This window comes from Pelodiscus sinensis, chromosome 27, assembly GCF_052426305.1.
Source record: "Pelodiscus sinensis isolate ZL-2025 chromosome 27, ASM5242630v1, whole genome shotgun sequence".
Taxonomy (NCBI): Eukaryota; Metazoa; Chordata; order Testudines; family Trionychidae; genus Pelodiscus; species Pelodiscus sinensis.
This window is the reverse complement of record NC_143078.1, coordinates 3,394,439-3,406,920: the sequence shown is the minus strand read 5'-3', so window position 1 is coordinate 3,406,920 and position 12,482 is coordinate 3,394,439. Positions and strand designations below refer to the sequence as shown.

Below are 12,482 nucleotides of genomic sequence, written 5' to 3'. Positions count from 1 at the left end.
TCACTGTGCTGAATCTCAGATGTGAGTGACTTATTTGTATCCCCTCTGGGGGAGGGGGGAGTGTTTGTGAGTGCATGCACTGGGTCACAGGAGCAAAGCCATACTGTACCCTAGTCCTCTCCAAAGGAAGCTGGGATCCAGGAGCAAAGAATGGAGTCAGATTTCGAGGCCTATTGCTACTTACAGTTGTTTTTTCCAAGCAGTGCAGCAGGTGGTGATGTTGGCTTTCGATCAGCGAGGTGGGTTTGCTGACATGCTGCTCATCGTCAGTAGATCCCTAAACAGTCAGAGAAAGAAGAACCAGGCATGAAATCATGGGGAGAAAGAGAGGAATCCGCTCATACAAAACTCATAGAACAATTTTAAAAATAAAGGATGGGGGAAAGCTGACAGGTGGGGTAGAGCATGTGGTTCAGACAGAGACATCCCTTAGGGGAGGGTCTATTAATAGAGATTCTCTATGTCCTAATAAAGAGGAGAGGATGGAAGATGATAAAATATGGGTAGGGTCTGATGAGAAACAGTCAAATGAAAAAAAGCTGCCTTCAACTGAGTCACGTTACATCAGACAGCTACAAAGTGACACGTTTTTAAAGGGTGTGCATACAAACGTGAGAAGTCTAAAGAATATGATGGGTGAACTAGAGCATTAAATGAGGCTATCGATTCAACGGACATCACAGAAACTTGGTGGAGTAAGGATAATCAAAGGGACACAGTCGTACTCGGGTACAAAAGGACAGAAGAGGTTGTGCTAGTGGGGGTGTGGCCGGGGTGTAATTGAGGGGGTCAGGTGGTACGGGGCTTTCTGATCCTGCCTCTTGGCGTGGGAATGGTACAAAACCCACAGAGAACTGATGTGAAGCAGTGAGGACAAGCAGCAGGATAAACTGGCTCTGTGGGGCGTTAATGACGATACAGTCAGTAAGGGCCAGGAGTCCTGAAATCTAGTCCTAGCGCTAGAACCTCGCTGCTGGTGTGGGGAACCTCACAGGAGCAAGGCCTTTACTTGACAAGCAGCTTGGATAAAAGACACTGGAGAGGTGCAATTTATTATTATGAATCAATTGTCCCCGTTAGGAGAAGGGAAGTAGATTGTCTGGGGGAACGTGTAGCATTGGCACAAGAGGTTAGAGCAGAGGGAATTAGCAGCAGTCCCTTGGGAGAAAAAGCTCCATTTTCTGAAGGATTCCTGTGGGGTTGTGTCTGTTAATAATGGCAACTGAATTACCGATGGTTATTTGTGTTGCGATACTACCTGCGAGTCCCAGTCATGGCTCAGGGCCCCATGGGGCTAGGTGCTGTACAAACGCTGCCCCAAAGAGCTCACAGTCTAAGGCAGAAGCAGGCCTGATTTCCCTGGGCGAGTCTTTAGAGGCAGGCACTCCCAGCTGGGCCAGAATCATGCACAGATGAGCTGCGTTAGGCTCAGAGCCTTTAAAAGAGGATTGGCCGCTGTCAGACCTGACTAAAAGGTCTGTAGAAAGTAGGATAGGTGGGGTCAGACAGGTTTCTCACTGGGCTGAATTTGGGGGGCAAGCAAGTGTTAAGGATTCAGGCCACAGAAAAGAAAACTGACCTGAGATGATGATGTGGTTGTTGTTGGGGTGTGTGTGCATGTGCCCTTTTGACTTCACTAGAAACCTTTGCAATGAAAGAGGGACCCTGCAGGAGGAGTTTGACTTAACTGGGTCTCCTGAGAAGTTTTGTCCCAACAGCTGACAGCCTGGTCTCCAAAATCACGCTCAGGCAGCAGCAGGAATGCTATCTGCAAATTGCTCTGTCATCAGTTTCTTCGCTAAACCCCAAGCTGGATGAGGGTTTCATGCTGCTGATGAATGGTTTTTGGGGAGAGGCACAGGGAGCAGGTGTAAGGGAAAGGTTAAAGCCTGCCTTTGTAATGAGAAGGACTTTATCTTCTTCAAATAAATCCGAAGGAACCACAGTACAGTGTATGCATAATAACATTTTGATGAAGCTTCTTGTCTGTATTGACTAACCCAGATGCCACCCTTCTGAGAGAGATCAGTATTATTATCTCCATGGGTCAACCGATGATATAAATGTACAGTGCCTTGCCCCATGGGTTAGTGGTAGCCAACTTCAGAGCGGGGATCAGGACTCTGATGCTCCTTTCTCCTACCTCTGTGTGTTGATAGTTAGACTACGCTGTTTTTAGCAGTGTTTGTCATGTTGTAAGGACTCTAGAGTTGGTTTGGATTGTGATAGGCACCATATAACCCATCAGCCAAACCCAAAGAGCTCACAATCTAATCTTTTATTGTTCTTATACCCAATTCAATCCTTCAGTGCAAAGATATTAGATCAAAGTAACTATATAAAACCAGCAATTACTTAACTTCACTATTTGCATGAGATTATTGGCAGGTAAAGAAGGAAGATGTCAGAAAGTACTTGCTCAACATGGTAAATATCATGAAGAAAATCTGCTTTACCAGTGCTCTGGAGTCCCATGCAAATGGGCAGAGATTAACACACACACACACAACAGAGGAGTTCCAATAAGCACATTTCAGAGCACCGCAGTCAAAGTTTGTGTATTACAGCATGCAAGCCAGTGAATCTGCTATCTCTGTGGTCGTATACAAATGCTTGTTTCTTAAAAGATTGCGTGTATCACGCACTCTTCAGATCTGATTTTCAAATGGCTCCAGAAATGGAAAGAGAGGAGCTAAGAAGGGCCTAACTGGCAAATCTCTCTGCAGTTCCAAAACAAGGATTATGTCAATTTTTCCATTCCATAGTTGCAGTTTTAAGAACTATTTTGCTGAGCATTTTTTTCTTTAAATTCATTGACCCTGAAATCCACCCCAATTTCACAGCATGTTTTCAGTGATCATCCTCATTAATCTTTAGTGGCTAAAACTTTCAAAGACAATTAGACACATTAAAATGGCAATTAATTGTTTACAAGTGGCCCCCTTAAGCTCCATAGATGTCTCAGCAGGAGGTGCCTAGCTACTCTGTGAGGCTGGAATCTGCAAGATAAAAGTTGACACATGCCTTGAATATCTGTTTCTGGCACCTAGCAGCAATATCCAAACGTTTAAAAAAACAAATGGTGGAATGGGATAAAAGCAGGATATCTTAACATAGGCATCTACCATCTGACTTCTTCTAGGGGTGTTAAAGGAATCAAATCAGTTATGATTAATTCCATGGATTTCTAGCACACCCAAAACAAAAAAATAGGACTATGTAGCACTTTAAAGACTAACAAGATGGTTTATCAGGTGATGAGCTTTCGTGGGCCAGACCCACTTTCTCAGATCAAATAGTGGAAGAAAATTGGCATGACCATATATACCAAAGGATACAATAAAAAAAATGAACACGTATAAAAAGGACAAATCAAATTTCAGAACAGAAGGGAGATGGGGGCGGGGAGGTAAATGTCTGTGAGCTAATGATATTAGAGGTGATAATTGGGGAAGCTATCTTTGTAATGGGTAAGGTAATTAATGTCTTTGTTCAGACCTAGGTGTAAAGTGTCAAATTTAAGCATGAATGACAGTTCAGAGGATTCTCTTTCAAGTCTGGTGTTAAAATGTCTTTGAAGCAGGATGCAGGTAATCAAGTTGCTGAGACAATGCCCTTTCTGGTTGAAATGGCAAGAAACTGTTTTTTCTTTGTGATCCTGTCTAATATCTGTTTTGTGGGCATTGATTCTTTGGCAAAGCGTCTGAGACATTTGTCCAATGTACATAGCAGACGGATGCTTTTGGCACATGATAGCATAAATTATATTTCTGGATGAGCAGGAATATGTATTCTTGATCTTATAACTGAATTGGTTAGGTCCAATAATGGTATCAGCAGAGTGAATATGTGGACAAAGCTGGTAACGAGGTTTGTTGCAAGGGAAGGTTCCAGGGTTGGTATTAGTGTGGTATGTCCTGTGGCTGTAGGTAAGAATCATCTTGAGATTAGGTGATTGTCCCAGCCAGGAGCAGCTGGCACGGAGTTCTGTTTGCACCCACACAAAGAAACTGTGGGTCTGTCTCCCAGAGCCTCTCGGAGTTTAGTATCCTGTTCCAGTATAGGTTGTAGTTTATTGATAATGTGTTGGACAGGTTTAAGTTGGGGGTTGTAGGTGATGACGAGTGGTGTTCTATTGTTGGTTTTCTTGGGTCTGTCTTGTAGTAGATGGTTTCTAGGTATTCGTCTGGCTCTTTCAATTTGTTTTTTTATTTCTCCAGGTGGGTAGTTGAGGTTTATAAATGCTTGGTAGAGATCCTGAAGTTTCTGGTCTCTGTCAGTGGGATTAGAGCACAGGACATACCACACTAATACCAACTCTGGAACCTTCCCTTGCAACAAACCCCATTGCCAGCTTTGTCCACATATTCACTCTGCTGATACCATTATTGGACCTAACCAATTCAGTTATAAGATCAAGAACACATATTCCTGCTCATCCAGAAATATAATTTATGCAATCATGTGCCGAAAGTGTCTGTTTGCTATGTACATTGGACAAATGTCTCAGACGCTTCGCCAAAGAATCAATGCCCACAAAACAGATATTAGACAGGATCACAAAGAAAAAACAGTTTCTTGCCATTTCAACCAGAAAGGGCATTGTCTCAGCAACTTGATTACCTGCATCCTGCTTCAAAGACATTTTAACACCAGACTTGAAAGAGAATCCTCTGAACTGCCATTCATGCTTAAATTTGACACTTTACACCTAGGTCTGAACAAAGACATTAATTACCTTACCCATTACAAAGATAGCTTCCCCAATTATCACCTCTAATATCATTAGCTCACAGACATTTACCTCCCTCCCTCATCTCTCTTCTGTTCTGAAATTTGATTTGTCCTTTTCATATGTGTTCATTTTTTTTATTGTATCCTTTGATATATATGGTCATGCCAATTTTCTTTCACTATTTGATCTGAGGAAGTGGGTCTGGCCCACGAAAGCTCATCACCTGATAAACCATCTTGTTAGTCTTTAAAGTGCTACATAGTCCTGTTTTTTGTTTCAGCTACACCCAACTAACACGGCTAAATTTCTATCACTATTCTAGCACACCTAAGTGACTCTTCTGTTACCCTCAATGTAAAACAAACAAACAAACAAACAAACCTGCATCTTTGAATGTACCTGAAGTCACATCAAGAATTGACTTGGTATCTCTGAAAATCAGGCAAATTGCCTGTTGCTAAATGAAAAGCACCCCCATATATAATTATGGATGACTGACTAAACAAAGTTTATAGACTGTTATGGAGACATTTATTTTAGGTAGGAGGCAATTTCCCGTTATTGCTTTGAAAATTGCTGTGCTTCATATCCAGAAGATCCATTCAGAATTAGGCTAAAAAAAACCCATAACGGTTTAGGGTTTTCTTACTAATAGTAACACAAGTGAACTAACACATCAAAGAGGTCCTGGCCAAAGCCTGCAGAGTTCACTAGCTAAACCTCTTCTCGCTGAGATGGAGGAAAGGAATCAAAGCTGAAAAGGGCTTTGCATCTGAATATCTCCTGTGGAGCACACCTTCTGTGATAAAGCAAGTGCAGCCGTATCAAGCTAAATCTCACTTAAAAGAAGAAAGGAACACAGTAATGGAACCAGTGGCTTTAGGTAACCCTAATCTCTCTGAGTACCAGAGGTGCTTTGTAGCAGGAAACTAGAAACAGAGAGATTTGCATGGTTTTTTTTGCAGAAAGCAGGGAAGGTTAGACAGTCAGGACATTTGTGTTAAAAAGCCATTTGGAACAGCAACATGAGAAAAAGTCACAAATGGGTAGTGAAACACATGACTTTGTGTCCCCTCCCTGCTGGCTGGAAGACGCTCACTGCTCTGTCTTCAGCAGGCAGTTGCTGCTGGTGCTGAGGGAGAAGTGCCCCTTCCCTAGCCAGGCAGCTCTGTGCACAAGTCCTGAGCCCTTGGCTAGGTGGGGCTTATTAAGCAGCTGCAGGTCTTTGCTGCCACGTAGTTTGGAGGGAACCTTGACAAGAACTAGAGGTCACCAAATGAAATTAATAGGTAGCCGGTTTAAAACAAACAAAAGGAAGTATTTCTTCACACAGCACACAGTCAACCTGTGGAACTCCTTGCCAGAGGATGTTGTGAAGGCCAAGACAATAACATGGTTCAAAAAAGAGCTAGGTAAATTCATGGAGGATAGGTTCATCAATGCCTATTAGCCAGGATGGGCAGGAATAGTGTCCCTAGCCTCTGTTGGAAGCTGTGAATGAGTGACCGGGGAAGGATCACTTGATGATTCCTGTTCTGTTTATTCCCTCTGGGGCACCTGGCATTGGCCACTGTCAGCAGACAGGATAATGGGCTAGATGGACCTTTGATCTGACCCAGTACAGCCGTGCTTATATGAAAGGGCACAAAACCTGTCTATGCCGGGCCTGCATGGCAAATGTAAAATGCTCCACGCCCACATTTCACGGAAAGGAAAGTGGGTGCTGAGTGTAGGGAATGAACATCCTCTCTCACACTGCTCTCCTCTCACCATCTCCTCTGCTCTTCATGTGCCCAATACACTGCTAGGCCCTTCCTGAAGAGACACGGCTTGATTCTCCTTGCACATAAGCAGGTGTAAATCAGGAGTAACTCCACTGGTGGGTGAGGAGAATTAGACCTGGGTCCCTACATGCCCAAAAGCCCCATGCATGCTGAGTGTTCAACCGGAGTGTTATCTATGGTAATTATTTCCTTGGATAACTCCAGATAATGTACTTTGGGATCCATCAGTCCTAGTGCTTCTCTTCTGGCTCATCTCACACTGTTACTACTGGGCATTTATAAAACGATTATGTATTGATTACATAATAGTAAACAATGGAAATTCCAGGCTAATTGCTAATAAGGACCACATGGTAATTACACTTGGAATTATTGCTAACCCTAAGGCAGTCTTGTCACTGGAGAGATACATGAAAATCCCATTAACATTAACCAGTGGAGTTAATGTTGACGCAAGTTCTGGCCCTGCTTCAAGGGTAGGAAACATAACCAAGTGTTGCTACCATGTAATTACAGTTCAGGAGGTTCAGTCCCAGAGCTAGGAACCAAAATATTACCCCACTTGACAGTTACAAAGGACACATTCCTTTGTAACATTTAAAAACAAGCGGAGATTGGCAAATCACTGGTCAGATTCTGCCACATCCCTCACAGTTAGCATCCAACTCACAGGCTGGCCTCATGTATCGCAATGTAAGGGCGTGTCTACACTGGGAAATTATTTTGGAAGAACTAAATTTGAAATAACTCCTGAAATAACCACATCGAAGTAGCACGTCCCCACTATGGGAGAGTGTGACGGGGCGGACAGGCCCCGCACTGATGAGCAGGAGATAGCCCAGGCCCAGCTGGCAGAGAAGGCCCCGCCCCTCCGACCCTACTGGGCATGCTCCCAACAGCGGCCAGGTATAAGGGCAGAAGGAGCCCGGCAGTCGGGGAGGCCCCAGGGCGAAGGAGGAGCCCAGGCCGGTGTTCCTGCAGCCGCCGGGTCCAGAGTCGCGCCCGCGCTGGACCCTGACACGGAGGAAGCAGCCGCCGACCCAGGGCGGCAGGAGCGCGCCCGCAGCCCCGCCAGGTACTGCCCCGGGGGCGAAGGGACCGGGGGGGCCGGGGCGCGGCAGGGAGCAGCCCAGGGCAGGGGAGACAAAGTTTGGCTCGGCCGGATCCCCCACCGAGCCGGCAGGAGCCACAGACCCTGCCTAAAGGGCCCCGGGCTGGGCCCCGGTGGAGAGGGAGGGCCCGGGTCCCCCTACCACCCGTTTTCCCTTCCCTGGGCAAGTGAACCCCGGGCCAGGGGAGGCTTCTCAGAGCGGCTAGGCCTCGCCTACCGTATATGCCCTGATAGAAGGGCCGGGACTTTGCAGTGAGACTTTGATACCGTATATGCCCTGATAGAAGGGCCGGGACTTTGCAGTGAGACTTTGATACCGTATATGCCCTGATAGAAGGGCCGGGACTTTGCAGTGAGACTTTGATACCGTATATGCCCTGATAGAAGGGCCGGGACTTTTGCAGTGAGACTTTGATACCGTATATGTCCTGATAGAAGGGCCGGGACTTTTGCAGTGAGACTTTGATACCGTATATGCCCTGATAGAAGGGCTGGGACTTTTGCAGTGAGACGTTGGGGTGCTGTACAGGCCTGGTTGGAGGGGGCCGAGCCCCTTGACGGGGGCGTACCCCCTGACAGAGAGCCTTGAAATTAATCCGAGGCCGGCTCCCTTAATGTGGACGCGCTATCTCGACGTAGAGCCCCTGAAAGCACTGGGGAGTAATTCCTTCGAGTGACTCTGGGGAGCAGCTATTTTGAAATAGCTGCAATGGAGTGTCCACATGACTGCTGTTTTGAAATCACTATTTTGAAATACGTGTTATTCCCCAAGGAAAGCAGGAGCACAGATTTTGAAATGACCAGCCCATTATTTTGAAATAACAGGCTGGGCAGTGTGGACACTCCTCTTATTATTTCTAAATAAGGGGGGGGGGGGTCATTTCAAAATAAACACCTTCTATAGACCAGGGCTAAGAAAAGGAGACTCTGGCCTCATAGGGTTAGGTCCAGGGGAACTTCCTGACTGTTGCATTGTGCATTGGATAATATCCTTATCCAAGAGAGGGGCACCTGCCATGACTTGGGATTTAAGAGACGTGTCTGGCATTACTACAGACGGGGACAAATCACTTAATCTCTCTATGCTTCAGTGCCCCACAGGATGGCCATCCTTCCGTTTTCCGACCCTCTCTTGCTTTTGGCTATTTAGATGGGCAGGGCAGGGGCATATTTTTAGTATGTATATGTACAACTGGGCCCATAGCTTGCACAGAGACCAGGAGTTTGCAAATACTGGCCCATGGGCTGGATCTGGTTCCCCAGGATTAGCCTCTGGCCAGCTGCTGTGCTATATTTGCCTGCGCCTTAGCAGGTACGGGCAATTACAGCTTCTGCCGTTTTACTGCCCACCTCTGCCCGCTGCACTGCCATCATATACATAAATAAAAATAATCATTAAAGTCTTGATGAATGGGAACACACACTCCCCAGAACCACTTCAGAAATGTTTTTTTCATCTTCCCAACATCTGCAGTAGCCACAAAGCCAAAAGGAGAGAAAAAAACAAAGGCGCCTTTTCCAACTCACTTTGGGCAAAAGCCAGAAAAAGAACCTAGCAGCCAAATATTGCTCTCAGGCGACTGGGTTCTCGACTTTTGCATCTGTGTCCCCGCAGCCATTCTGTGAGTGGTCTGGCAGAAAGAAGGGATGGGATTTGTATTGGGGAGACAGGCTGGAAAACCAAGTGAGAGCTGCACATCTGCACCGAGTTGCCGTGGCATTTTTAAGCAGTACAATTAAAAGACCAAGAAAGCCCAGGGCTTGATTTACATTTTCAGCGCATGTTGCCTCCTGATGAAATAACAGAATCTTATTAACTCATCTGAGCTGGCTCTCAGAGTCCTGGCCCAAGTCGTGACCACATGGCGCCTCCTTCAAAGATTTTCACAGTTTGATTGACAAGCTCTGTTTACAGCCCATGCTTAAAAAAAATGTGCAACCCGTGGAGCAGATTTAATGCTCATTTTCAGAAGGCGTCACTGTCATTAGGGGCTGGGGACCTTTGCAGAGCGGGAGAGAAACGGCCTGGGGGAGCAAGGAAGGCTTGTGAGCAGGGAATTGGATTCTGACATGGATAGTCGCTCCGCTGAGGTGGCAAAATGCCCCCGGTGGTTGGGTTGGGTTTTGACAAACATGAGAACTTAGCTCTCAGATTTGCTTAGTGCTAGGGCGGGGAACCTTTTTGTGTTGGAGGCCGCTGACCCACAGAAAAATCAGTCGGGCTGCACACGAGTGAGAAGAAATGCCCCCGCCCCCCAAACCCTCACTGGCATGGCCCCTGACTGAGAGGGAGAAAGACATTCCTCAAACCACCCTTCACACACAGAGTCTAGGGGGCCCAGGCTAGTAGATTTTGTGAGCTTCAGGCCCGCAATGGGGCAGTGGAGGGGCTGGAGCTCCAGCACTGGCTTCCCAATACTGGGGGCAGGGGAAGCCCTGAGCCTCTGGGGCCAGATCCAGGCAAGCCGGGGGCCACATCCAGCCCCCGGGCCTTACGTTCCCCACCCCGGCTTAGTGCTTCTAGAGCCATTTTCCTCTGGAGCTCACAGTGCTGTCTGCAAAGGGTGCTACACGCCATTGTCCCTCTTGTAGAGGTGGGGAAATGGAGTGACACAGCAAGTCAGTGACAGAAGCCAGCTCTTGGGCACCCCGGTCTAGTGTCTGATGCAGTACACTGCCTGGGAATCACCTTGAAAAGACATCACGGCAGCTCATGGCCGGATTCTTCAGCCTTTACTCCCATCCAGCCACATCCTTACTCTGTAAGTAGCCTCCCTGAACAACGGGGCTGCCTGTAGAATCACGGGGCAGCACAGCCCATGCACCGTCTAATGGGCACAGTGATTCCTATGTCCCTGATCCAGCCCCCACTGAATTCAGATAACTGTTGGCTCAGGCAACAACACAGGGATACTGTATTCCAAATCCTAAAGCCCGTCTCTCCACTTTCATGGTGGCAATTGTTCTCTCAGACTTGGCCAGAACTAAGTACAAGCAAAGGGTTTATCCCTGCAAGCCCTCGCTGCCTTGAACGCTCCCATTGGGCAGCCCCAAGCAAAGCAGCAAGGGTTTGCAGGATGAGGTCCAGCGTACAGATGCAAGAACACAGCGTTAGGTGGCTCTCCAGGCTCAGTTTTGCAGTTTCTATTTCCTATGTGTGCCCCGGCCTGATTTATTTAAAATTAAACCCACACAATGTGTTAATTCCTGCTCGGGTTTTGAGTTGGCTTTCATGTAGCACCCTTCTCTCATTTCCACTGATTGTGCCGAGCAATCTGACGCACTTAAAACTTTCCTTTCTCATGAATAGCTAATATTAGCCTCCAGATACCTTGCTATTAAAAATAAAACCGCCGTGCTGAAAAGAACAAGAGCTGTGATAGTTTCCTCTCCTGCTGGACAGCCCTCGGGTCTTCTTTCTCGCAATCCAGTAATTGCGAGCTTGTGATCATTTCAGGGCTAATGCTGTCAGGAATACCTCCTCAGTCCCTTCGTATCATGTCAGTGACTCACCCACTCTGCAAGGTGCTGGCTTTTTCTCCTCCCATGCTCCTCTGTAGCTGCAGAAGAGCAGCACTGCCCAACTCAGCTGTTCCAAAATCGTGAGATGGGCTCAACATCACAACATTTTTTTGATAAGAATAAATGTCAGTTTCTGTTTTATTTGCTTACTAGCTCTTGAGTCTTTAGGGTTCACCTTCCCTGGCTCGTCTTTGCAAGCAGGAGGGGCTAGAAGGGTGTTTTGTTAAGAGACACTTGCGATATATTCACCTGACTCCAGGGGCTGGGGATTGGACAAATGCACTGAGCGGGAAGATGAGCAGTAAAATCACGAGAGTCGACCACTGTGAGGGGTGTGAAATAATGTGTGTGTGTGTGGCAGTGCAGAGTATGCAGCAGGTTATGAGCCTAGCATACATATGACGGGGGGTTTCCCAGAGATGGCAGATCCTCGGTGGCACACCCTGGCCAAGAGAACCATTAGTGGGAGAGCAAAGGACGGAACCAAGACAAGACTGGGACTTGGTCTGCATCAAGCTTGGGGGCAAAGGGGCAGAGGACAGCAGATGCAGCTGGCTTCCTCAATGCCCACTGCCCAAGAGCAGGTGGGTGGGGGTTGGTTCCGTCTCCCACTAAGCAGCAAATCACTAGCCCCGCTGCCAGAATGAGAAGCGAGTATGAAGGAGTCATGTCCCCGCAGGCCTGCCCACAGGAGGGCAAAGGGGGTAACTGTCTCGGGGCCCAGCAATTCGAAAGGGCCCGGGGCTCCCAGTCATTGTCACTGCTTCTGCAGCAGCAGCAGCAGCGCCCGGAGCACCAGGCCCTTTAAATTGCCTCTGGAGCACCATGTGGTGCATTCCGGGTGGCTCTTAGGGCTGCCTGGGGGGCGGGGAGGAAGGCAGCACGAGGCCCACTCCAGGCAGCGCTAAGGGATGAGGGGGGGGAAGGCGTCACGGTGTGGGTAGTACCGAGTGCTGGGCCCCGCCTCTTCCTGGAGAGCGGAGTCAGCCGCCCCACCTTGCCCAGGGGTCCAGCAAGGCTGTTGGCTCCCCTGTGCCCCAAACAGGGATCTCTGAATCCCACAGCCTCCCAGGACAACTCCTGGCATGATGTGGCTTTCAAGCCACTGGTAGTTCTGGGCTGAGCTGAAGGGTTAAGCACCCTCAACTCAAGTCAAGGACAAACAGCACTGACAGCTGCTGGCCCCTTGCCAGGTCAAGCCCCCGGGGAAACAAATATGATTTTTAAGAAGGATATTTAAGAACGGTGCATTACCAGAAATCTTGTTTTGGCAGTGGTGGGTCTGAATGGCGTGTGGTATGTCCGAGCATGCTAGTGAGTGCTCCACAAC

At 47.6% G+C, this 12,482-nt stretch overlaps 1 protein-coding gene and 1 long non-coding RNA gene across 2 annotated transcripts in view; one reads left to right on the top strand and one right to left on the bottom strand.

The window, feature by feature from the left end:
- The window catches only part of KCND3 (potassium voltage-gated channel subfamily D member 3), a 250,682-nt gene that overhangs the window by 15,027 nt on the left and 223,173 nt on the right, over positions 1 to 12,482 (bottom strand). The window contains exon 5 of the mRNA XM_075910074.2: positions 185 to 277. Coding sequence (XP_075766189.1) covers positions 185 to 277 — 93 coding nt within the window. The remainder of the gene's footprint in view (positions 1 to 184; positions 278 to 12,482) is intronic.
- LOC112545088 (uncharacterized) overlaps positions 7,354 to 12,482 on the top strand; it is a 99,023-nt gene continuing 93,894 nt past the window's right edge. Inside the window, exon 1 of the long non-coding RNA XR_012897838.2 lies at positions 7,354 to 7,594. This is a non-coding gene — a long non-coding RNA (uncharacterized LOC112545088). The remainder of the gene's footprint in view (positions 7,595 to 12,482) is intronic.